This window comes from Carassius auratus, chromosome 24 (genome assembly GCF_003368295.1).
Source record: "Carassius auratus strain Wakin chromosome 24, ASM336829v1, whole genome shotgun sequence".
NCBI lineage: Eukaryota > Metazoa > Chordata > Actinopteri > Cypriniformes > Cyprinidae > Carassius > Carassius auratus.
This window is the reverse complement of record NC_039266.1, coordinates 4,857,921-4,882,071: the sequence shown is the minus strand read 5'-3', so window position 1 is coordinate 4,882,071 and position 24,151 is coordinate 4,857,921. Positions and strand designations below refer to the sequence as shown.

General features: G+C 40.6%; 2 protein-coding genes across 5 annotated transcripts; one reads left to right on the top strand and one right to left on the bottom strand.

The window, feature by feature from the left end:
* Positions 1-80: 80 nt before the first annotated feature.
* thnsl1 (threonine synthase like 1) lies at positions 81-4,250 on the bottom strand. The gene is made up of 2 exons (XM_026200775.1): positions 4,008-4,250; positions 81-3,123 (listed from the first exon to the last, which is right to left on the bottom strand). The coding sequence occupies exon 2, from the start codon at positions 3,121-3,123 to the stop codon at positions 934-936; it is 2,190 nt and encodes a 729-aa protein (XP_026056560.1). The 5' UTR covers positions 4,008-4,250; the 3' UTR covers positions 81-933.
* Positions 3,400-6,834, top strand: enkur (enkurin, TRPC channel interacting protein). Of its 4 annotated transcripts, none has more exons than XM_026200778.1 (6): positions 3,400-3,480; positions 4,608-4,692; positions 5,002-5,147; positions 5,324-5,556; positions 5,649-5,795; positions 6,481-6,834. In XM_026200778.1, exons 1-6 carry the CDS (start codon positions 3,441-3,443, stop codon positions 6,652-6,654), a joined length of 825 nt encoding a protein of 274 aa, XP_026056563.1. In that variant the 5' UTR covers positions 3,400-3,440; the 3' UTR covers positions 6,655-6,834. The 4 variants fall into 4 exon arrangements, with proteins under 4 accessions (XP_026056563.1, XP_026056564.1, XP_026056562.1 ...); XM_026200779.1 differs by having other exon boundaries at positions 3,404-3,480; positions 5,002-5,165; positions 5,649-5,769; XM_026200777.1 differs by having other exon boundaries at positions 3,406-3,480; positions 5,002-5,165.
* The last annotated feature ends 17,317 nt before the right edge of the window (positions 6,835-24,151 follow it).

Genomic DNA, 24,151 nt, shown 5'->3' with positions numbered 1-24,151 from the left:
GAATACAAATGATTTTATCTTCACCTTTGTTATGATTTGTTTTCCTCACTTGGAGAAAAAAAGGATGAATATGTAAGTAACCAAAATAAACTGAAAGCCTTCAATGTCGATGTGCCGCTTTCTTGTGAATTAAGTAAACGATTGCATTTACATGCTTGACCTTAAGATGACGACCTCTAAGGTTATGTAAACATCTTAGAAGGTGTTTTGTTCTATCCGGGAAAGGTCATAAATGGTTTAAATAAATCATAATCAGCATATCTTCATTTTTGCCTTTTCTCGATTCATCACTGCATCTGTCAGCTTCTTCAATGTACATAAATTATATGTTTTAAAACTTAAAGGGATAGATCACCTTAAAGAAAAAGAAAAGAAAATTCTAGCATCATTTACTCATTATGTCCTTTCAACCCTTTATGGCTTACTTAAGTGCAACATAAGAGAAGATATTGTGAAGAATGTTAAGCAAACAGATGACTGCATTTTATTGAAGAAAAAAAACAGATGGCTCAAAATTTGTGTTTGACAAAGAAATGTCATACAGGTTTGAATAACACAAAGGTGAGTAAATAATGACAATTATTCTTCAAATATGAACTGTACTTGTAACAGGATTTTTCCTTGTGGGTTTTAATAATTTGTATTTAAACCTTTAAATACCCAATACTTAGCAACAACAGCAATACTATATAAGCAATAATTAATAAATTGCTATATTTATTCAAATTAATTATTCCACCAAGTGATATTTCGCTGTGTAACTCTAGGCTGTTACAGTAATTGTGTGTATCAGTATAAAATAAAACATTTGAAAGATTACAATACATTACTGCCACCTTGCGTTCAAATTGACTAAATGTGATTCATGAGGCATAATGTTTAGGGTTTCTTGACAGATGTCGCCATCTACTGGACATTAGCAGCTAGTTCAGGTCACTGCACTCTCAGAAATGAGTCGTGTATCATAGTCTCTACTTCATCTACAAGCTTACTGAAGTCAGCCTCACATACTACATGTGGATCATCTCTGCTGTCTTTCATGCTCCTCATCAGAGCTTCATGCATCTGCTCTCGGCCTCCAATGGTGCAGAGTTTATCCAATTGCTCAACAGGGTCTTGTGGGATATTTTGACACTGAAGGGCTTTTAAAACAGCCGGAGCAAACTTCCCATGGTGTGCAGTGGAGCATATCACAAGCGGGCAGGTTTTGTCATGTATACGATCGGCGACAACTTTACCAACCGCTGTGTGAGTGTCCATTATGTAGCCTCTAGTTGCGTGCACCTCATGTATGGCCCTCAAACAATCATCTTCTGAGCACCAACCGGCTTGAACTTCCAGATTTATCTTCTGACGCAAAGTCTCTGATACTTTAAAGAAACTATCTCTTTCCAGATCCAGAAACAGATCTCTGACCAGATTCCCATCCCCGCCAGATGCGTGATGGATGAACCTCTCAAGGTTTGAGGATTTCAGGATATCAATGGCAGGAGAGTTTGAAACCAGCAGCTTCCTCTTGCGGAGATCATACGCTCCACTGGCGATGAAGTCGGATATGACGCAGTTGTGATTGGACGCACAGATCACCTTCCGTATGGGGATTCCCATTTGTTTGGCGTACAGTGCTGACATGGCGTTGCCAAAGTTTCCAGTAGGGATGCACACATCAATGGGGTCTCCAAACGTCAACGTGTGATTTCTGAGCAGGTCCAAGTATGCTGAGCAGTGATACACCACCTGAGGAAGCAGTCGAGCCCAGTTTATCGAGTTTGCAGTGCTAAGAACCGTGGCATATTCCACAGCTAAATGTCCGATCAAGTTTGAGTCCCCAAACATTTGTTTAATGCTCCTCTGGCAGAAGTCAAAGTCGGACAGGACACTAATGGACTTGGCATTGCCCTCCTGAAATCCTGTCATTTGTAGCTTCTGAATCTGACTCACTCCTTTCTCAGGGAAGAATACAAGCACGCCGATCCTCCTACGGTCACTGTCTTTAAGATTCTGAAAACCGTTTAGCACCGCGCTTCCTGTATCTCCAGATGTGGCCACTAGAATCAGGTAGTTGCACATCTGTGGAAGGCAGTGGGCGAACAGCTGAGGCATTAACTGCAGTGCCAGGTCTTTAAAAGAAGCAGTGGGACCGTGAAAGAGTTCTAGGATGTACTGATCATCAGTGAGGTGCTTTAGAGGAACAACCAACTGATTGGCGAAGTTCTGGCCATAAGCGCGATGCACCATTGTGCTCAATTCTACAGGTGACACATCCGTAGGATGGATACAGTTTTCCAGTATGGCCACAGCTCTCATCGCATATGGCATGCTGGATATTCTCAACCATTCAGAAGGTTCCAGTTTGGGGAATCCTTTCTTTGGTACATAAAGCCCTCCATCTGGGGCAAGACCCTCTATGACAACATCACTGAAGAACTTGGAGTCACTTGACATTTGGCTCCTTGTTGAAATGTACATCTCTGATTCTGAATCCTCATATCTACCCAGAGTCCTCAGGACTTTATCAGCCACATCCTCCACGGAGACTCCGGTACCACAAAGGACTCGTGCATCCAGCCATTTTTCATAAAACTGTTTCCTGTACTTCAAAATCTCTCTCATAGAAACGCCAGCATCCTGACCCACGATCCTATTCACCTTCATTCGAGAGAGTCTCTGCATGATATCTTCTGTGTCCACATCCAGATAAAAGACCAGTCCAGATCGCTTCAAATGCTGCATGGAATCTGGATGCAGTGGATTGGAGCCGGTTAGTGAGACAACACTTCCTGTAGCAGTGAAGTTACATACCGCTTTTCCTTCTTCTTCAATGAATCCATCTCCGCCGATCTCTGCTAGCTTGTCTGCCACACTCATTCCCCATGTCCTTTCGAGAACATCGTCATCTATATCAATAACAGGCATCCCTAGTCTCCGTCCCACAATCCGTCCAACACAGGTTTTCCCTGCTCCTGGAGGACCCATCAGGAGAATGTTTCTCTCGCGAGGTTTAGAGATTTGATTTGATAGCCATGCTGTAGTGAAGTATGAAGAACCAAACTGAGAAAATAGCAGGTGGGTCCTCAACTTTCTCACTTTAGCTAACAGCTGGCCAAATGTTGAAGGGATCATCTTGGAAAAAAAGAGGCAGAAATATGTCACAGGATTAAAACATTCCAGTACATCTAATGATAAGATTATAAAGCATTTGCTAAAATAAAATATATAGATTCTGTATTCTGCTGATTTAATCTATTTAGTTAGACTAATTTGTTTTAATAAACACTTAGGCTCTTCCCCAATTAACACACTAAGCCACGCGGTCTTCCTCCAAGTTTACATATTCGTGAAATGATTTTTTCATGCCGTTTTGAATGTTGGGTAAGCGCCAAAAGGTCTGCATTGAAGCCGCAAAGGGGGCGCTCGAGACCACCCTTCTTAACCCTAAAATGAAACATGTGACACCTGCAACAGGAGCCTACAACCATCGTGAGTCTTTCTTCCGCATTGATGTACTTTAGAGTTTAACACATTATTGAAGCTGTAGGGCAGGGCTTGGTTCCACTCATATGCATGGATGAATGCATATGAGTGGAACCAAAACATATGCATGGATGAATTATTCTCAATAATAAATAATTGTTTATATATATACACACACACACACACACACACACACACACACACATATATATATATATATATATATATGTATATATATATATATATTATATGAGCATTTACTAAGTGCTGTTTTTTTTTTTTTTTTTTTTTTTTTTTTTTGCCAATTTCACATATCGAAATGTAAATTAATGCCAGTATTCACCAGAATAAAACAATTCCGTTTTAATAAAATTATCAATTTAGCTGTATGTTTGGAATATATGTATATATATATATATATATATATATATATATATATATATATATATATATATATATATATACACATACATAAAACATACAAACATACAACATATATATGTATGCATGTATGTATATAAAATTACATTTACCTTAAAAAGCGAAGAAAAAATAAATCCAGTACTGTACAGTTCTGGCTATCTAGTCTGTCTATCATCAAGAGAACATTTGAACGTTAATGTTCTCTAATATGATTTCGGAAAGGATGTTCTTAACAAAGTTAGATGCACACAAAATAGCAAACTATTGTTGAGTTTCAAAAGTAAGGTTTTTAAAAAAGCGGCGTTTATCTGACTTTCACATGCGCTCATGTCATGCATGGCTTGTGCAGCGCCATGTAAACAAACCACGTCAGTACGGCAACCGCGAAAGGACATCTTCCGTTTACGTGCTGAGCAGTAAACGGCTCTCGATGGCCTTCAAATAATATAAATAAAACCGTAGAAATGTCATGTTTTTTTTGTTAAATGCTACCCATTCAAACTTAAATTAAAACGTACTGAAATCATTAAACCTTTGCCTAATACGGAAGAAGATAAAACAAGAGGAGAAGTGTTTAATGTTGCTTGGTAGTGGTTGCCATAGAGACAGTTAATCAACAACACCGATTCCATTACGTGAACAAAAAACACTACAGTCTGCAAACAGCGGGACGTTTTCTCTTGATTTCTTGTCATTTTTGTCTCTCTCAGCCATCATGAGCGACACAATCTATCCTCCAGAGAGCATCTATAACCTTATTCCCAGAGAGGAAGAGAAAGCCATGAAAGCGCCCAGGTAACTCACTGTTTAAAACTGCTTAAAAAAAACATGATCTCGTAACATGAATTATATCACATTCTTTGACATTTTAGTATTTAATTGTACTTTTTCTGTTCATTGTAACAATATTTTCTCAGTTTGAAACGTGAAAAAAACATACTTTTTCATTGTTACAATTAAGCGCACTTCCACAGTTCTCATTAGCATAATGTGAAAATAATATTAACACTGATATGTTTACATTGTGAAGTTTGTGTTACAGAATGCATTTAACCTGCTTTAATGCCCATAAAGTGTGTTGTATATATTATATGATGTTATCAGGTACATGTCAAAGTTCAGAGAGCAGGTGAAGCTGGAGAAAGAGGTGAACAAAGCCCCCAGTAAAACTATGGGACCAGCAAAAGTGGACGTGCCGTCGCCACAGAAATATCTACTCAAACACTCCAAGGAACCCAAACTCCCAGAGAGTACATTCCCCGCATTTGGTGTTTGAGACATTCTGATCATTTATATATAAAAATACTGTTTCATTGCAACAATACATGTCAATTTCATGTGCAGAGGTGTTGAGACCACTGAAGCTATTTACTATGCACTTATACTAATTTAGCTTGGATCTTTTTTCTTTATTTCTTTTTTTCAGAGAAACCATTTAAATATGAAGATGATGAGCTACACAGTAAACCACCAGTCCCTGCCAGAACAGACAAGCCGCTCATGGGTCTGCACAGCAACAAGAACTTCATTAAGACCAACGCTGTGGAGAACATCATGACAGTCCCGAGGAAACCCCAGCCTGTGTATGCTTACACCAAGAAGGGAGACAAACAACTGTTGGAGAACTCTGGTCTCGTCCCCAAATACATAAAGAAGAAGGTGAGAATAAAGATGAGATGTTGAGCTTCATGTTTCAAAGCATACTGTCCATGGGACATACTGAATAGAACAAAAATAACGCTTGTTCTCAGGACTATGGCCAAACTCCAGAGTACCTGCTCCAGCGCAGAGAGGAAGTGAAGAGAGCACAAGGAGAATATGACAACTATGTCAAGGAGCGAATGAGAGAAGGGGCCATGAAACAGCTTTCAGGTGAAGAACGCCACAATATCCTGCAGGTAATCAAATACACACACAAACTGTGTGTAGCCTGTGTTCTCTAGAGATTATTATTGCAGATCTTGCAGCATTAATCTCCTGATGAGAAATTGCTTGTCTTTTGTAGTTGTTCCTTTAGATGAATATATGAATAATGTTATATGAATAAATGGACGTGACCTTTTTTTTTTTAAATTAGGATTGAAAAAATAAAATAAAGGAACACACTCTGAATAAAATAAATATAATAATAATAATAATAATGTATTTTATACTCACAAAGGCTGCATTTATTTAAACAAAAATACAGTTTAAACTATAATATTTTGAAACATGGCATTACGAATAAAAATAACTTTTTTTTTGTTTAAATATGTCTTAAAATGTATTTTATTCTTGTGATGGCAAATTTGCATGTTCATGTAGTCTTCAGAGACACACGATGCTTCAGAAATCATTCTAATATGCTGATTTAATGTTTTAAAGAAACAGCGGCTGCTTAATATTTCTGTGGAAACTTTTTTTTATCAAAATAGAAAGTAGCATTAAAAAAGAGAGTAGATAAATCTTTTGAAACATCCAAAAAGGTGTTTACACCCATTTCAAACAATTAAATGCATTCTTGCTGAATTAAAATACCAAATAAATAAATAAATCTTCCTTGACCCCTATTACAAGCGATGTCTGATGCCTTGATTTTGTCAGGCTCTGAAGAAGAACTGGGACGAGCTTCATCACCAGTACCAGGGCCTCTCTGTTGTCACAGACACAGCTCCAAAAAAATATAGGAAGGAGCGTCTGGAGCAGGAAATGAAGCAGCTGGAGAAAGATATTGAGCTGATTGAGCGACACAAAACCATCTACATTGCTAATAATTGAGCATGATGTTAGCAAGTCGCCCTGAATTCAGAAAATATCCAAGAACAGCATTTGAAACTGACAAAACTGACACAGTGTCTTTGCTTGTCCTCTCTTATGGTACTTCAGAAATATTTTGAAAGGCTTCTGAAGAGCTTTACAACAATACATCTGAGTGCAATAAAGATCGCTTTAAAGCAACTGAGTAGTCTCTCAGCGATTTCATTTATTAACTTAACATGAAATCAAAAAGAACCACTCTGTTTTTCTGTTTAGAATAATGTGTGTCTCTGGTCTTGTTCATAATTCATCAGTGAAATATATATATATATATATATATATATATATATATATATGTCTTAATGTTTTATCAGAACATTTAACACCAAGGCTACATTCATTTAATCATGATTGAATGAAAAAACTAATAAAATCTTACAAAGGTTTGATCAGAAGTGTAAAATAGTTTGATGAACCTACTTTTTTTCTCTCTTATCTTGTTGAATATTGTAATTATCAGGTAATATGCATGGTGTTGATTAGTATTCAGTTTATTACAATGTCGTGTTATACTCTTAGATTACTGTATCATTGCATTCAAATTCAGAGTATTTCAGAAGTGAGGCAATCACGAATGAGATTCTAAAGTATTTGTTTTCCAGTAAGCAGCACGACTTCAGTAAAAATCTAATGTGAAAGGAAAAAAAATATATATTTATAAAGCCATAAAAATATATATATATGTCTATCAAAAAAAAAAAAAAACAGTATTGTAATAATGAAAGCATTCTAAACACCTCCCACTCTGTTTATTCATGTAAAAAGGGTGGGTGCACAAACGTCTCTCTGTAAGTTTCACAGTTTAATTGTGGCAGCTGACCAGAGAAAAGAAGCAGGCATTGTGGTAAATATGCCTAACATGTTGGATTTTGTTCAGTACAATTGCACCTAAAAGCTTGTTAAATTTGCATTCTCACTTCTTTTTGCTTTTTGTCCTTTCTACTTACACTAAACCCTACTATCTTTAATTTTCAATTCTGTCTTTGGTTGTTGGTTTGGATTAATGACTGCTGGTCAGGTTACAGTTTGGAGCTGTTTAATTATCCTTAACAGTACCAGGTGATCTGGAGTGTGTGTACATTCCTCATGGAGTCATTATGAACAGGTGAACACTCTGATGGACACAGATCACCTCCTCCACCACAAACACTGTACATAAAAATACAAGGCAGAGATTATTAAAATGGCACATGCATTCTCTCTTATACTCTTTTATTTGTCTCATTCATAAGTAGTATTCCAGTTATACTGCACAGAGTTTAAAGGGATCTTTTTCTCAGGAGCAAATCTGAGGAGCAGAGTACTTAAAGGGATAGTTCACCTAAAAATGAAGGTGAGATGTGTATCTGCTTACCCCCAGGGCATCCAAGATGTTGGTGTATTTCTTTCTTCAGTAGAACACAAACAAAGATGTTTAACACAAAAATGTTGCAGTCTGTAAGTTATATGATGTCAGTGGATGGAATCACGGCTTTGGGAGTCTAAAAACATACACAAACAAAACAAAATGAAACACTGCGGCTCATGACGATACATTGATGTGCAACGACACAAAACAATCGATCTGTGCAAGAGACTGAACAGTATTTATATAGTTTTTTATCACTGATTCACACAATGTCTGAACTGTTCAAACAGTCCCGAGCGTGTCCTCAACAGCCGGCACGTGACACGTCCATTTATTCTTCTTGTTTTACGGCAGATCACAGATAAGTTCATTACTGCCACCTATCTCTATCACCTATCTGTCAATGGTCCACTTGAGAGATAGGTGGCGGTAATGCACTTATTAGTCTGTGATCCACCTTAAAGCAAGAAGAAGAAGACACGTCACCAGTTGTATTGAAAAAAGAAAGAATGTTTATATTCTGAACTATTCATTAGATTCATGTTTTAGTCTTGTGCTTTCCAAGCTCCACAATCACATTCCGAAGAAAATTGGGTTGATTTACAACTCGCCCTGTTAGCTTCATGTGACCCTTAAATCTAATTTCTGAAATCACATGACCCCCTCACACACAAATACTCACAGTTTGTGACTTTGTGATCTAATGTGATTTGTATGATTGAGTGTGGCCAGAGATATTCTTCAAGATATCGAAAAATCATGATCTGATGGTTCTGTGTGTTCTGAAGGGAGGATATAAGTTCTGTTCTGACCTGGTGGAGACGATTAAAACTCGATTAAAGATTGACCATCAGAGTGAGGAAACACAGAAATCATAAGCATAATAGCCAAAACTAGTTCTGTTTGATAGCACAGAGTCACATTTCTACGACTCATCAGGAATAACAGTGTTCCGAAAGTTTAGTTCAGATAAAAACACACCCCTCAAATTAACTCTTTGTTAAATCCCAGAAATGACCAAACTGGACAGAAAAATAATAATAAAAAGAAAAAAATTAATAATAATTTTGTAAATGCTCAGAGTTAAAGTGGCCATAATTGTCTATAAGCAGCAGATGGCGCTCTATAGCTGTGTATCTATTATTCAGAAAAAAATATGTGCATTTGCTAAGACTAGCATATTTCTATTTCACAATATGGACATTGCCCAAATAAAAAAAAGAAAATGCTCAAAAATACCTGGATGATATACAGTGTACTACATTTCTACATTTGCCATAAATCTACTTTTGGACCTATACAGCTTGGATAAATTCTTGATTTATTAATTCATTCATTACAGTGTGTGAGAAGTCAGTACAACATCAGACAAGGTATCATTGGGAACAAGGTAACATGTACATAATTTGATTAACAAAATAAATGTAAAAATGAGTATGCTGTGAGCTAATAGTAATGCAAATTGAAATTTTCAGAGAACAAATGAATGCTCTGTGTCCAATATAAGATCAGGTTTGAATATATAGTTGTTGTTGTTTTTTTTAGATATAGTGTTGTCTAATTTTAATGCATTTTAATTTGATGTAGCCTGTTAAAGTAACCAATACTTAAACTAAAGTGCAAAATAATATATATATATATATATATATATATATATATATATATATATATATATATATATATATATATATATATATATATATATATATATATATATATATATATATATATATATATATGTAAAACTAATAAAAATGGCAAAACCACACAACACAATTAGTAAAACTTTAACATTAAAATCAGAATAAAAAAGAAGCACGGCACATAAAAATAAGGGGAAAATCCCTCTAAAAAACAATATTGTTAAATGCTTTCATTTGAGATTTTATAAATTGATCCCTTTGATGTATTGGTTTAAAATAACAGGCTCATCCATTCAAAATCACTTTGTAATACAAAATTTTGTTAAATGCTATTGTTTTATCAAAATGTTTCTGGTAGGTTATTACTATGAAAGAATTTTTTTTTTATTTTTTTTTTATTTTTGCAGTAATTTCACTCACTTCACAGTGTTTGCTTCCAATATTCACATACATCAATTATTTAAGAACCGATTCAGTAACACTTTAGAATAGGTAGCACTTGTTAACTATTAACTACAGCATTTCTCTCAATAAATTATTAATTTGCTGCTTATTAATAGTTCGTAAGGTAGTTGTTAGGTTTAGGTATTGGGTAAGATTAGGGATGTAGGATAAGGTCAAGTAGAATAAAGCATTAATATGTTCTTAATTAGCATTAATACATTGCTAATATTCTAGTTATATGGTATGCTAATAAGCAACTAATAGGTGTTACCTATTCTAAAGTGTTACCTGTGTGTCTTTAAATGCAAATAACACTAATCAAATTTGTCTTTTAGTACATATTATCAAAATAACTGTCTATCTCAAATACACAAAGAGATGGATACTGGAGAGGATACAGTAAAGGTCAAATTGTTCTGTCATGGCTTGGTCGGTCTTCAAAGTTGAGTGATTTACTCATGGGCCCGCGAGGAGCCTCCAGTCCTTCAGCCAGTGCTTCCACTTCCTGTCTGAACACAGTCGACCCAGAACATTCATCTCAAGCACAGAAGAGCCACTTCACCCATTTACAGAAGATCAGCTTGACCCTGAGAAGAGGACGCAACCCAATTGTCTCATCAGACAAAAGCAGCTTCTGTGGTGCATACAGCAGTCGATTGTGTCCGCGGTGCTCATGTCTATAGAGACTGTAAGATCTTATGTGCTGACCATCTCTATGTTTTTCTCACTCAGTGTTTTACAGAATGACCAGTCCACTGAAGATATGCACATTATTGGACCAGATGACTTCTCCATGCTGGAAGAGAAGGTATTGTATTAATTTTTATTTTATTATTATTATTATTATTATTATTATTATTTTTATTTATTTTTTGTAATAAGAAAGCATGAAAATTAGCTTTATTATCAGTGATATAATTAAGGCACTTTTATGATAACTCAAATCAGATTGTGGCTTTTTGAACAGAGTTGGTATTAATTTTCTTAGGGTAGGTACTTTTACATGACAACAGTTGTATACAAAAAATGTATGAAAAGTTCTTCCTTTCCACTTTTTTTTTTAAGTTTTATATACACACATCGTTGGCAAAATGACCCCTGTTCACGAAAACCACCAAAGTCCAAGTACAGTACAAAACCCTGTACAGGGCAAAAAATCCACCCCTCCATTTAATTGTATTGGATGTAAGCCAAAAAAAAATAAAAAAAATAAAAAGATATAAAATGACACTTTACACTTCAAATTATTTCCATAATTTTATATAGGTAGTTCTTAACTTGCTGATTATGTTCAAGTGCTCATGTTTGTAAAAAGTGAACGTTTAGTCTGTTAGTTGATGCTATAAAATTGAGGTGTGGTGTCATGATTGTGAACTTGCGATTGGGTCTGCGGGAGTTTGGGAGGAACTATGATACAGCACCTACACCTCATGAACACTACTGTGCAGATCTGATCTGAGCTCCAAATGAATCAATTCTGTGCAGTTTCTGGCTCCAAATGAATCACCACTGCACATACTCGGCCTCTAAATGTACCACAGTTGTAGTCACAGTTATAAACTCAATGGCTTTCTTCTTTGGTGAGGGGGTTTGGCGACACAGCATTTTTGTTTCCAGGCGGAATGTTAAAGAACGTGACACACACGTCTACTGGAAATCCTTTATAATTCAACCAATCAGATGACGACTTTGACACTCCTGAAGTGTTTCCACTTTTGTGTCCCATATACATCAGATGTTTAGCCAACAGTCCGTGGACATGACGTCTGAGGCTGAGACTACTACTGTGCAGACTCTGCCTCCAAATGAACCACTACAGCACAGACCAGGCCAGTAGTTGGCAATGTCCCTTTGGCATTTTCCAAATTGTCATTGTCAAATGTGTCTTGCCATGTGAGGAACCACTGAAACTATTCAGTGCATACGTGAGCTGTCATAATGAATCAAACTGAATCGCAAACTAATTCAGACCAACTCCTGCTTACAAACAGAAAGGTTGCTTGGTTTTCAAAATTTAAAATAGGTGGACCCTTTTGACTTTGGCCAGTAAACAAACAATTAGAACACTCTAAGATCCATATCACCAAGCAACATCCTACTACCCAGAATGCCCTAGCAACTGCCTTGAGGTTCACCTTAAAAAAAGACATTAAAAAAATGAAAAACCTAGTCATGTTATTAAGATGCCATTCAACTTCTCTGTACACCAGCTCTCAGTACAAAGTGTGAAGCCAGCCTTAATTTGTTCCAACAAGTCATGTGTATAAAATTCCAGAACAAACAAACACACGCACAACCTAGAACATTCAAACTAGTTGTGTAATAATTTTCCCTAGCAGTTTGTGTGTGATTTTCATGATTGCACTGTATCAGGACCAGGGGGTCTGATGAACTGATTGTGTCCATATGGATCTTGGATCAGGGGTTGACTGTTAAATGGCTTAGTGTTTTTAGTGAGAAAGTACATACAGCTTCTAAGGCTGATTTTTTTTTTTTCAACAACAAACCACATCGTGTCCCTTCAGAAGAATTCTGAGACCTTGTAAAGCTGATACATTTCTGGACTACCAGGACTAGGAAAGAATCATAGTTTCCACATCAATATTAAGCACCACAGTTGTTTTGAACATGGATAATAATAAGTGTGTCATAAGCAGTAAATCAGCATATTAGAATGATTTCTGAAGGATTATGTGTCACTAAAGATCCTGGAGTAATGATCACAGGAATACATTTATTACATTTACAATATACATAAGTGTCACATTGTAATGCTTTATCACAACAGTAAACTGGTAATCATAAAATGACCAGGAAAAAAGGGTTTCTGTTCAAGAGTAGTTCTATCCTGTACAGAACACATATTAAACATTTAATCATTATAGATTGCTTAATTATTACAAATCTGCATCTGTGTATGATATGCAGCCATATTGATTATATCCATCTACAGCAATCAATAGTCTGTACATCATCATGGCAGCAGTGTGATGTCATATCTGACCTAATGAGTGTGACTGATGCTTGGATCCTTAGAGACATTAGTATCACATTTCTACAGCTGGTCCAAAATACATTTCTACCAGATACAGTAGGTGTACAAGAAAATATGTGGCCCATGAAGCTCTTGTGATATGAACAAAGGGTTAAAATATGAATAAATGAACCAAAAGTTTCAATTAAAATGTGTCATTATTTTAATCATTGTATGTAACCGATGATATCCGGATTCTTTTTTGGATGTTGGTTAAAATGTTTTGCATTCTTAAAATTCTGACACATTCTCTCTCTCTTTCTCTCTCTCTCTCTCTCTCTCTCTGGATTGTTGAGGTAAGGTGGTGTGTGTGTGTGTGTGTTTATTGCATGTTTAAAAAGTATGCAGATACATTATTAAATGTTATCATGAATCGTAATTATATTACATTATCATATTATGCAACAATAATAAAAATAAATGATAAGCCAGCTGAAATAAAAGTACAAGAGAGAAGCTAACAGAGGTTGTTATGAATAATTCCCATTGCATATGTGCAGGGTAGTCTGGGTCGTGTCTGGAAAACAATAAAAAGGTATTTTCCTTTCAGATCTGATTTCATATCAGACATTTTCCAGTCTGAAATAACCCGTGTAGATCACTCTATCACATGAGCTGTTGCATTAAATGCAAACAGTTCTGTGGATCGTATTTCTCTTTTGGTCTTTTTTAATTCTGTTTCATTTTAATTGTTATTAACTATCATTATGAGTTGTGTGCCAATTTCCATTCTTCTTTTATTTACTGTGTGGTTCATTTGTAAGTTAAACACTCATTGTCTCTTACTCTGAAAAATTAGCTCTGTTATAACATGCATCATATTATAGCTGGACTAAAGACTTGAAGCTGTCAGAATGCATGCATTCAAAATGACAAACTCTTTTGAGGCCAACTGTGAATTTTTCTTGTGTGCTTCACATGAAGAATGATATTTTTATGGCTTGCAAAATTGCTCTTTATATGGAGTACAAGTAATCACTTATGAGCATACCCATATGGAATCTGCACCTGCAGAACTCCACAGGAAGACAGCATTCAAATAGCCAGCTTATTAGAACTGAGCTTTTGTCTCATGTATCACCATATATCCATTCCAGTGTAATTTTATATGTATTCATTTCCTCACAGGCAATAGTGGACACAGGAAAGACCATGAGAGCCCTTCTACAGCATGCATAGACTTTCCAGGCCAAAATAGTTACAGCTGCAGGGTGAGATCAGAGGATGCACAGCCTGAGAACAAATCTAGAGAGGCACATTGTGACATTTGCATGCGTTAATGTGGATGAGATCTAATGGAGGTTGAGGGTTTCATTAGCAATGTTAATGTGTTCCTGTATCTCTGGTTAGGATGCTGGTAAAGAGGGTTCCTCATGGCAGAGCACCCAGACTGTGAGTGACCAAGGGTATTCAGATTTTTGCTTCAAAGCCAAGCTTTTCATCTTTGTGTTTCTGAGCTGTTCCTGGTCTTTGTGACGGCGCAGTACAGCGGTGTCCCTGTTGCAATGATTCCCCTTGGCGCTTTGGCTAAAAGAGCAGTTTCTAAAAGAGTGAATCATGGACGATTTGCCTCTTTTTAAAGACGCTGTTTTGTCTATGTCCTTCTGGATGTGGTCGTTTTTCTGTCCTCCGTTGAGGGTCACAAGCGTTGTCTGCAGTGTCTCTAGATTGGTTTCTAGTTATGGAGCGTGGCTCACAACCGCGTTCTGCTCCGGTTCCTTTCTTCCAGGAGGTGCATGAAGAATTTATGGATGGCCCCTTTTATGGCCAGAAGCCGCACGTCTCCCTCTTCCATCCTCACCACCGTCGATGGCAGGGCAGCCAGGGGGTACATGGACATTCCCCAGGTGGAGAGAATGGTTGTGGTGCACCTGTGCCTGCAAAATGGCTACTTGGAGGAACCGTCTGCATCTCCTGTCCAAGTCCTGTAAGCTGCCAAGGCTTATAGTGCTGCGGGCCAAGCTGCCTCTGCCCTGTATGCCATGGCTATCCTGCAGGTACATCAAGCCAAGATGCTAAAAGCAATGCACAAGGGTGGTACCGACCTGTTACTGTTCCACTTTTTCAATAAAATAGCAATTTCCCTTTCCTCTGAGTTGCAAGGCTCGTGGGTTGATGATGAGCGACGCACTGCCTCCTCATTCTTACCCATGACACCCCCTTTCGCCAGTGATCAAGATGTCGCGGTTCAGAGATGCAACGCCTCTCCACGCATCTCTGGCCAGTTGCTACAGGAACACGGGGAGTGTGGCTGTGAGGACTCAGAATGCAATAATTTATGGGCCATTCGACACAACTCCCCATTGCTGCACCACTGTGGGTATGGCTTGCTCTGCCCAACCCATCGCGCTTGCTCATTCGTATGGTCTGACTCTAGTCTAGCTGATCTGGAGTCGATTCGGGGAAGCCCAGGTAGACCTGTTTGCTTCCCATGAGTCCTCCCACTGCCAGCTGTACTACTTCCTGTCCCAGACCCCCTTGGGCATGTTCTTCTGTTCTTCATACCCCCCAATCTATAATGTTGGAAGAATCTACTGTGGCCTGTGAAAAATTCCTCCACTTTTTTTGTGGAAAAGATTACCACTATTAGAGCTAGCATTTCACCTCAAGCCTTTGATCCTTCCATTCCCTTAGAGTGTGCTGCAGTCCTCACTGAGTTTGAGCCTGTTTCCATCTTGGCCCTTAATGATATTGTGACACATTTAAAACCTTCAATTTGTCCCACTGATATCATCCCATCACATATTTTTAAAGAGGTATGGAACACTATTGGACCAAATATTCAAGCAATCATAAACAGTAGTATGACTTCTGGTTATGTGCCACTTTGTTTTAAAGAGGTTGTGGTGCAGTCCCTTATCAAAAAACTAAATCTGGACACTTCAGTTCTTTCAAATTATCGTCCAATTTCAAAACTTCCTTTTGTGTCCAAGATTTTAGAGAAGGCAGTCCTGTGACGGCTGGTGAAAGGACAGTCTGGAAACAATAGCGAGTACAAGTATTTAATGAGATGATGAGATAATAGTACAAAGACACACAAAGACGATGATACGGCAACACTCCAGAGGGATGGTTAAGGCGGTGAGAAGTCCAGACAGTAGTGGAGAGCAGGTGAGGAATCCGGGTGTTGAGGGCGTGAGGCAGCAGGAGAGAGTGGCACAGGAACTGCGGGGAACAGAGCCGAAGGTAAGTGTCCGTGGCTGAGTGATCGTGCAGAGAGTGGATGAGGTTCTGGGGAAACACATCCAACGCAAACTACACAGAAGCCAGACGGGGTTAAACACAACGACATGAAACAACGATCTCACAAACACAAGACGTGAGACAAGCCATTATATAGGAGATGGGTAATGAGTGGCAGCTGTTGCTGATACAATTAACGGAGATGCCCACAACTAATCAGTGCAGACGCGGAACACACAGAATTCACCACAAAGTGTAAACAACCCGAGATCACGGTTTACCAACCGTGATAGTACCCCCCCCCTAAGAACTCCTCCTGGAGTTCCCAGAAGGGCCTACCTGATCATTGAATTCATCAATAAGGGAGTGATCCAATATGTCCCTAGCAGGTACCCAACTCCTCTCCTCCGGACCGTAACCTTCCCAGTCCACCAGATACTGGAATCCTCGTCCCCTCCGTCTCAAGTACAGAATGCGATTAACCGAATAAGTCGGTTCCCCATCTACGAGACACGGCGGCGGGGGAACCGTAGTGGGCGGATTAATACGTGCATAAAACACGGGTTTAATTTTGGACACATGAAAGGCGAGGTGTATCCTCTTGTACGCAGGAGGTAGTTTGAGGCGGACTGTCACCGGACTAATGATTTTGGTGATAGTGAACGAGCCGATAAATTTGGGAGCAAGTTTATTCGAAACGGATCGCAATGGAATGTTACTGGTAGAAAGCCACACTTTTTGACCCACGACGTTGACAGGAGGCTTTGACCTGTGGCGATCGGCCTTGGCCTTAGTGCACTCCCTCACCCGGAGCAGAGTCTCACGGGCTTTGGTCCAGGTGCGGTGGCACCTCTGGACAAACGCGTGAGCAGAGGGGACCGCGACCTCAGATTCCAGACTGGGAAACGCTGGTGGCTGGTACCCTACACTACACTGAAACGGAGAGAGGCCCGTAGCTTACACTGGCAACGAATTGTGGGCGTACTCCACCATAGAGAGTTTGGAAGAAGGATTCTTGGAGACCAAACATCTCAACGTCCTCTCTCTAAATCTTGGTTGGCTCGCTCAGATTGTCCGTTGCTCTGGGGATGATAACCCGACGACAAGCTACCTGATGCTCCTAATAACTTGCAAAACTCTTTCCAAAATTTGGATATGAATTGGGATCCCCTGTCTGAAACCACATCTACCGGGAGGCCATGAAGCCGAAAGACGTGATCTAAAACAGTAACCGCTATCTCCTTGGCTGTCTGTAATTTGGGCAAGGGAATGAAATGTGCCGCCTTCAAGAACAGGTCCAATAGAGTCAAAACGACTGTCATGCCATTAGAGGGCGGGAGGGCGGTGACAAAATCTAGAGCGATATGTGACTAGGGTCTTGAAGGGACAGACAGCAGTTGAAGGAGCCCATCAGGAGGTCGGTTAGATGACTTACCACTGGCGCAAACTGAACAAGCCAAAACAAAATCGCGGACATTGCAAGCCATACGTGGCCACCAGAATCGTTGTCTAACCAACCCATTAGTTCTACTTATCCCTGGATGGCAAGCCATGTTGGAACAACGACCCCACTGGACAACTTCGGACCTTAACTCCTCCGGCACAAATAAACGGTTCGGTGGGCAACCGGACGGAGGCATTACCCCTTCTAAGGCCGTCTTGACCTTCGACTCGACCTCCCATACGAGTGCTGAGACTACTAATTTCTCAGGCAAAATACACTCGGGAGTAACGGAACGGGCGGAGGGATAAAAAAGACTTGACAAAGAATCAGATTTAACATTTTTGGAACCCGGGCGGTACGATAGGGTAAATTCAAAACGGCCGAAAAAAAGTGCCCACCGAGCCTGCCTGGAATTGAGTCTTTTGGCAGTTCTAATGTACTCTAAATTCTTATGATCGGTCCAAACAATAGAGGGAACCCCTGAACCCTCTAACCAATGGTGCCACTCCTCCAACGCTAATTTGACCGCCAACAACTCACTATTGCCAATGTCATAATTACGTTCGGCAGGAGATAATCGATGAGAGAAAAACGTGCAAGGGTGGACCTTATCGTCTGAAGCAGCACATTGGGACAACACTGCTCCTACCCCCACCTCTGATGCGTCGACCTCCACCACGAACTGCCGTGTGGGATCAGGGGCGACAAGGATGGGAGCCGAAACAAAGTGGTTCTTAAGGTTAGAGAATGCAGCCTCAGCTGCGTCAGACCACCTGAACGGAGTACTGGGGGAGGTCAAGGCTGTCAGAGGTGAGGCTAGTTGGCTGAAATTATGAATAAAACGCTGATAGAAATTGGCGAACCCCAGAAACCACTGTAGGGCCTTACGGGAATCTGAAGTTGGCCAATCTATCACAGCCTTTACCTTGTCAGGGTCCATTCGTATTCCCTCAGACAATACAAAATACCCTAGGAAGGGGACCGACTGTGCATAGAATACGCACTTCTCCGCCTTGACAAAAAGCCCATTCTGTAATAACCTCTGGAGCACTCGTCTGACATGTTGAACATGTTCTTGGAGAGATGAAGAAAAAATCAGTATGTCATCCAGATAAACATATGTAAACTGATCTACCTCTCAACACGTCATTCACGAGTGCTTGAAAAACCCCGGGCAAGTTGGAGAGCCCGAACGGCATAACCAAATATTCAAAGTGCCCTCTAGGGGTATTAAAGGCAGTTTTCCATTCATCCCCAGACCAAATGATAAGCGTTACGTAAATCCAATTTTGTGAATACAGATGCTCCCTGCAACCTCTGGAAAGCTGAAGACATGAGTGGTAAAGGATAAGTATTCTTAATAGTAATGTTGTTCAGCTCTCGTAAATCAATGCAAGGTCGCAGAGAACCGTCCTTCTTACCCACAAAAAAGAACCCCGCCCCCGCTGGAGAAGAGGAAGGAGGGATGAACCCAGAGGCTAAAGAATCAGAAATATATTTCTCCATGGCCTCCCTCTCAGGAATAGAAAGAGAGTATAACTTGTCTTTAGGCGGAGATTATGGTTTCTTGATGGTTGCCAGATGTAATGAGTGTGATGGGTTCAGTATGGTGGGTGACATGAGGCAGTTCCTGGCCGTTGAGTGCGGTGACATGGATGGGGAGAGACACAGGAAGGACAGGAATGTTCAGGTGATGTGCAAGTGAAGAATCAATGAAATTACCTTCGGCTCCGGAGTCCAGAAGGGCTTGGCATTCATGATGGTGATTCTTCCACCACAGTTTCACCGGAAGGAGGGTCGATGATGTAGGTGAGGACTTGTCAGCGGAGATCCCACCCGATAGTAGCCTCAGGTTTACTATCGGGCTGACTCTTTTACCGGACAAGAGTAGTTGTTATGGTCAGAGCCTCCACAGTATAAACATAGTCCTTGGGACCTCCGCCGTTCCCTCTCCCTCCGGCCCACCTGCATGGGCTCGTGATCGTCGACAGAACCGACCGTGTTCTCTTGACTCAAGCGCCCCCTACTGGGAGAGAATGGAGGTCTGGAAGGACTGTGTTTGTGGCCCAGGCGATTAAACCTGGCCTCCACCCGCAACGCCAGGTCTATAAGTTCGTTGAGAGTAGGGGGCAGCCCGAGGAAGTAGATCTGCTGCTGAACACGGTCGGATAACCCATGCAGGAATCTATCCCACTGCGCCGCCTCGTTCCACTGGCACGTGGCCGCCAGGGTACGGAACTCGATGGAATACTCGGTGACAGATGAATGTCCTTGTCGGAGTTCCGAGAGGCGATGGGCGGCCTCCCTGCCGGTCGCGGCCCGGTCGAAGACTCTCTTCATTTCGTCAGATAGGAGGTGCAACGAGGCACAGCACGGATGTTGATTTTCCCACACCGCCATTCCCCATAAGGCAGCCTTGCCAGAGAGAAGTGTGAGCGTGAACGCTACCTTGGATTCTTCCGTAGCGAAAGTGCGGGGCTGCAGAGCAAAATGCATCGAGCACTTGTTAAGGAATGTTCTGCAAAAAGTGGGCTCACCAGCGTAGTTCTCCGTCACCGGAAGTCGCGGCTCTGGCCAGAAAGTGGTCCTGGGAAAACCCCGGGGGAACGGTCGGCGCAGGCGGCGCGATGGGCGCAGCGGGAGCTGATGGATCTGCTGGGTGAGCTCGGACACCTGTGCCACCAGCGCTTGGACAGTGCGTCCGGTGTTCGAGATGCTCTCCTGCTGCTGATCCATCCTCTTGACGCTGTGGTGCATGAAATCCGTGAGGGTGTTGGTGCTCGCTGCTTCCATGTTGGTGAGATCGTTCTGTGATGGCTGGTGAAAGGACAGTCTGGAAACAATAGCGAGTACAAGTATTTAATGAGATGATGAGATAATGGTACAAAGACACACAAAGATGATGATACGGCAACACTCCAGAGGGATGGTTAAGGCGGTGAGAAGTCCAGACGGTAGTGGAGAGCAGGTGAGGAATCCGGGTGTTGACGGCCACAACTAATCAGTGCAGACGCGGAACACACAGAATTCACCACAAAGTGTAAACAACCCGAGATCACGGTTTACCAACCGTGACAAGTCCTAGTGCAGTTACAAGCCTATTTAGATCTGCATGGTATTCTTGAGGTGTTCCAGTCTGGTTTTAAAGCATTTCATAGTACAGAGACTGCACTTATAAAAGTTTTTAACGATCTTTTGATTTCAACAGATTCTGGAGATTCTACAATCTTGATGCTTTTAGATCTTACAGCAGCCTTTGATACGGTTGACCACAGTATTCTTATCTCGAGTCTCGAGCACAACGTGGGGATCAAAGGCACTGTATTAAAATGGTTTAGATCATATCTCTCAGCGAGAGTGTTTAAAGTTGGGTATGGGGGCTCTGCTTCATCAGCAGCACCAGTGACATGTGGAGTACCGCAGGGCTCTATTTTGGGGCCGATTCTCTTCTCCCTTTACTTGCTTCCTTTAGGTTCCATCTTAAAAAAGCATAACATTAGTTTCCATCTGTATGCAGATGATTTACAAATCTACCTGCCTATAAAACGACAGGGTGAGGATTCGATAAAAAGGCTGTTAGAGTGTTTTTATGATATTAAAGCATGGATGGCTTTAAACGTTTTATATTTTAATGAAAGAAAAACTGAAATTATGATTTTCAGACCTAGCAGTTCTACTAGCACCTCTGAATTGGACCTGGGACCCCTGACGCCCTATGTAAAGTCTATGGTAACGAACCTTGGGGTAAAGATGGATAGTGATCTTCACCTAGAGAAACATATAAACTCTGTTGTAAAAGCTAGTTTCTTTCAACTTAGACTACTTACCAAATTGAAGCCATTTCTATCTTTCAGAGATTTGGAGAGGGTTATACATGCTTTTATCACCACTCGCCTGGATTATTGTAATGCTTTATATATAGGAGTTAACCAGGCCTCTCTTTCTAGATTGCAAATAGTTCAGAATGCTGCCGCTCGACTCCTTACAGGAACCCGTAAACGAGAGCACATTATGCCTGTTCTTGTCTTTCTTCATTGGCTACCTGTTTGTTTTAGAATACAGTTTAAGATTTTATTGTTTGTTTTTAAATCTCTTCATGGTCAAGCCCCAGCTTACATATATGATCTACTGAAGATGCATGCTCCTCTAAGGTCATTGAGGTCTGCTGACCAACTACTCTTATCTGTTCCTAGAACAAGACTTAAAAATAGGGGAGATTGAGCTTTTTCAGCCGTGGCCCCTAGGCTCTGGAATGATCTGCCTATGAGTGTCAGAGTGGCTCCCAGCCTTGACAGTTTTAAATCACGACTTAAAACTCACTTTTATTCATTGGCCTTTAAACCAGCCTGAGAGTTCATTTATGCATTTTATTATTTTAGTTTGTCACTTGTTTAAACTGTGTATTGTGCTCATGCTATGTTTTTTTTTTTCTTTTTTTTTTTTTTTTGCAATTATGTCAGTGTCCAGCACTTTGGCTAACCTCGGTTGTTTTAAATGTGCCTAACAAATAAAATTGTATTGTATTGTATTGTATTGTATTGGGCACGGATGCACTGCACACAGCTTGCCTTGGGCTCTACGCAAGTATACGTTTTCCCCAGTGAGCCTGCTCGCACAGACACTGTGGTCAGGGAGGATGAGGAACAGGTCCTGATGGCTGCGCCTTACTGGCCCACCAGGTCCCTGGTGCATTCCCCTGAGGAGGGACCTCCTCTCTCAGGGGCTGGGCACCATATGGCACCCACGTCCAGGTCTTTGGAACCTCCACATGTGACTTCTGTACGGATACGTGCCCAAGGTTCCCACCACCCTCTTCCAAGACCAGGTGGTGAACCTGCAAGCACTGGCCCTGGAGGAGGCAGATCCAGCCTTGACATTGCTGTGTCCCGTAAGAGCGCTTCGCATTTACGTGGACTGCACCCAGAGTTTCAGAAGCTCTGAGCAGCTCCTGGTCTGTTTGGAGGTCAGCAGAAGGGGAAGTTGGCACATTGGATAGTGGATGCCACCGCCTTGGCGTACCATTCCCAAGATGAGCCATACCCCCTGGGGGTGAGGCCTTACTCCACACGGAGTGTTGCCTCCTCCTATGCGCTGTCTGGCAGACATATTTTGAGCTGTGGGCTGCAATAATCCCATATGTGTATTCTTCCACGGTAAGGTTTCCCTCTTGGTAAACCCATGTCTTCCCTTGACAGACCCGCTCTGTCAGTCTCTTCTGGCAGCTGTTACATCCTTACTCTAAGGTAGGACCTGCCTCAGATACCCATTCCATATGTAGTACTGCCCCTTGGGTCAGTCCATATCAGTATCTCCACGTCACCTCCCTATGGGTAGAATGTGGTCTCTATAGCAACCTGTTCCTAAGGCTCGTTTCCCCATCATTTTGCCAAGGTGAAAGATCAAATAGGGAAGATTTGAAGCAATCTTTCACTGAAGGTTGAAATCACTTCCACTAACCTTTTGTGGGTGGAATAGCAGCATGGCCTTCTCCAGCAGTGATGCTTTCACCCCTTGGCCCCTTCGATACCAAGGTCAGTGAATTTGCGCTGGGGCTTTGGGAAGGTTAGCTTTTGTGGCATGCCACGGCTTGTCGACAACTGCAGCGCCACAGGGCTGTGACAGTGTTCAGGTTGTGGCGTTTTCCATAGGACTCCATATGTCATTCAACATAACTCGTAGTGACCGACAGATAGGGAACGTCTCGGCTACGTGCATAACCCTCATTCCCTGAACAGAAACAATGAAACATAAATATATTTCAAAATAAAAGTGTAAAGACCCATTTTACCAAGGACAATAGTTTTAACAACAATGAAAACTATAAAGTTTTTAATTATTGTTCCATTACAGCTGTAATGATATCAACACAGGAATGATAGCAATTGAATAATTTTCAAAATTATTATTATTACAGGGTTGCCAACTCTCACGCATCTAGTGTGACACTCAGGCTTCCAGCATCAATCTCACGCCAATGTCCAAGCATGAGTGTCATGCCAGATGCGTGAGAGATGGAAATCTTGTTATTATTTTTACTTCGGCTGGTGAATGAATGAGAAAAAAAACATTGACAGGAATCAGAATCCACACAACTTTAAAACACTTTACAACTTAAAGCAACAGAAGTAAAAATGGCAATGCACACTCATATTAAACAGAACAGTATTGTGCGTTGTTGTAGATGCTAATATAATATTGTTATTTTTTTCATTATAATTATTCTTTGTGTGGACAGACCTTTAAACAGGTACAGCAACAGTACAGTTTTTTTTTTTTTTAGCAATTTGTAACTATTATAAAGTTTGTCAAATTGATGGCTAATTTGTATGAATTTGTGTAATTTATTTCATACTTTTTTTGTA

Excerpts from the sequence above, each read along its gene's own strand:
- enkur (XM_026200777.1), top strand. The coding sequence starts at position 3,441 with ATGAAACATGTGACACCTGCAACAGGAGCCTACAACCATC. Across the intron at positions 4,693-5,001 it reads AAAGCCATGAAAGCGCCCAG|GTACATGTCAAAGTTCAGAG; the intron begins GTAACTCACTGT and ends TGATGTTATCAG. Across the intron at positions 5,557-5,648 it reads CCAAATACATAAAGAAGAAG|GACTATGGCCAAACTCCAGA; the intron begins GTGAGAATAAAG and ends GCTTGTTCTCAG.
- thnsl1 (XM_026200775.1), bottom strand. The coding sequence starts at position 3,123 with ATGATCCCTTCAACATTTGGCCAGCTGTTAGCTAAAGTGAGAAAGTTG.